General features: G+C 58.8%; 1 protein-coding gene across 1 annotated transcript; it reads left to right on the top strand.

Annotated features, from left to right (window-relative positions):
* Positions 1–24: 24 nt before the first annotated feature.
* IFI35 (interferon-induced protein 35) lies at positions 25–2,254 on the top strand (the record flags this gene model as incomplete). Its single annotated transcript, XM_009698660.1, has 6 exons — positions 25–183; positions 525–638; positions 944–1,088; positions 1,314–1,447; positions 1,681–1,870; positions 2,148–2,254. Coding segments are annotated over 6 exons (849 nt in total), but the record flags the coding sequence as incomplete, so codon positions are not given.
* Positions 2,255–2,440: the final 186 nt, after the last annotated feature.

The raw sequence follows: 2,440 nt of genomic DNA, 5'->3' as shown, positions 1-2,440 counted from the left end.
ACTGTCTGATGGTCCCTGTCACAGGAACTTTGTAGTGCTCTAGAGCAAGACCATGCGAAGCTAAAAATGGCCAAGGAAGCTGTAGAGCAAAGGACACAAGAGCTGAGGACAGAAAGAGAACTTCGTCATAAAGACCTTGAGCAACAAATGTCTTTAAACATAGATGAAGAGAAATCCTGCCAGGTTGGTTGTCGGAGGACTCATCCTGGGCTTGGAAAGGTGGCAGTGGGTGGTGGGGCTGCATCACTCTGCTCACTGCTCTGAGATCACTTTGCTCTGGACCCGGTGGAGGTTTCATGGGACGTTACACCAGGCCTGTGCCGAGAAGTGAGCTAGTGCCACGGCGGTGGAGGCAGGGCTGTAATCAAACGCAAGGAGCCAGGGCAGGGCTGCAGACAGTCAAGAGCAGAAAAACCGTGTGGGTGGAACCATGTCCAAGAACAGTGCTGTGCTTAAAGCAGAGAGCACGTTGCTCTCTTGCATCCTGGTGCTTCCTATACTGCTCCCTCTTTCTTTCTTTCCAGGTGGACATTTTTTCAGCAAAGGAGGAAAGGAACAGATTGAGGCAGGAGAAGCAGGTGCTGGAAAACAAGCTGGAAGAAGTGAGGAAGAGGGTCCTCTGGGAGGATCCAGCGATGGTAACAGAGTGTGTGTGGCACTTGGGTCCGCTGGCAAGGGGCATGAGCCTGGCTGCCGCGAATGCAGCTGGGCACTGTGGACGACTGGCACAGCTCCTGCTAGCGGGTGGCTCCTCTACCAGGGCCAGAAGCTCCAGTCATGGCTTTGCAACTCTAGGCACAGCCAGAGAGTAGGAGAGACTCTGCTGAGGCTCTGCAGCTGTTTATTTTGAGCCATGAGCTTGTTTCTAGTCTGTGGATTGGCAGGGACAGGCCCTGTGCAGGGTCCATGCTCCTCCAGGTGCTGTCTGTGTACTCGAACCTAGATGCTGCCTGCCTTGCCAGAGAAGAAAATGGTGTTTAAGGGACTTGTGACAAACAAGGAGGACATGAACAAGCTGATGCTCACCCCACTGATCCACTACCCTCTGCTGGGGGGCTCAGCTCTCATCACCTTTGAGAAGACAGAGGGTAAGAACAACAAGAGCATAGCCACAGCCAGGTCACCTGGTCAGTTGGCTTTGGCGCCTGCCCTGCATCACCTCCCTGGGCCAGGGCTCAGAGTTCTGCCCCCTCTGCCAGCTTTGTGTGGGGTTATGCCCCCTCCCCAAAGCATGAGCTGCCCCATGTCCTGTCCGGCGGTGCACTCGGAGCAGGTGGTCGATCCCCTGTGCTGGGGGCTTTCTCTCCTTGCAGTGGCGCAGAGGATCATAGAGCAGAAGGAGCACATGGTGGAACTGAGCTATGGGGAAGAGCTGGAGGAGATTGACCGGTGCAGAATGCGAGTGCAGGCAGCGCCGGTGGATATACTGCTGCCATCTGCCCTGGAGGTAGGTCCTGAGGGCCCGCTGCTCCCCACACCACAGAGAACCACAGAGCTGCCCTGGTCACACACCAGTTTTGCTGTGCCCTGCTCCGCCACTACCCCAGCTCGCCTCTGCCAGGTCACTGGTACCAGCCCAGCTCAGCCCATTAGCACTGCAGCCCTGCGCTGCTCCCCCAAGCTCTGAGGCCAGCCCTGCCCTGCCCTGCCCTGGCACTGACCGGCCAGTGCCGCCCGCAGATCAGGCTGACTCGGAGCAGCAGGAGTATCATCGTGTCTGAGCTGCCCAGCCTGGGCATCCCTGAGGAGGCACTGCTGGACAAGCTGGAGCTCTTCTTCAGCAAGACGAAGAATGGGGGTGGTGAGGTGGAGAGCAGGGAGTTCCTGGACGACTCTGGCCAGGTGGTGCTGACCTTCGCACAGGACAGAGGTGTGTGGGGCGTGCTGAGCTCAGGCTGCTGGCAAGGGGCGAGCAGCCCAGCTGGCTCTGGGGGGCACGGATCATCTCCTGAGAGCAGATGGAGCTGTGTCTGGGGGAAACAGGGAAGGCAGAGTGAGCCCAGGCTGTTCCGTCTCCCCTGAGACTGTGCTGGTGCAGGTGGGCTGGGCCTAGGCAGTGCCAGCCTTGGTGTGTGTGCCAGGGATGTAACCTCTCTCGGAGCTCAGCAGGGCCCTGGGAGGCTCAGGGCTTTCCTTTCCATCTGCAGTGGCAGAGCCGCTAATTGCGAGAGGAAGCATCCAGGTGCTTATTGGGAAAGGAAAGTACGAGCTCAAAATATCACCGTGTGTGAGTGGAGACATCACTAACATGCAGGTAAGGGCACAAACCCTGGTGCCAAGCAGCGCCTGCCAGCCCAGGGCGAGGCAGTGCAGGTCGGTGCTCCTGAAGGCCATGCAGCCCGAGGCGCGGTTCCTGCAGGCAGCCCCCAGCAGAGCAGCGAGTGCTCCGAGGGGATCCCTTCCCCAGGAGCCCTCCGGCTGCCCCGTGCAGTGCAGGGCC

Source organism: Cariama cristata, unplaced genomic scaffold (assembly GCF_000690535.1).
Source record: "Cariama cristata isolate BGI_N322 unplaced genomic scaffold, ASM69053v1 scaffold30940, whole genome shotgun sequence".
Taxonomy (NCBI): Eukaryota; Metazoa; Chordata; class Aves; order Cariamiformes; family Cariamidae; genus Cariama; species Cariama cristata.
Note: the sequence above shows the minus strand (reverse complement) of the source record. Positions and strands in the feature narration are given on the sequence as shown.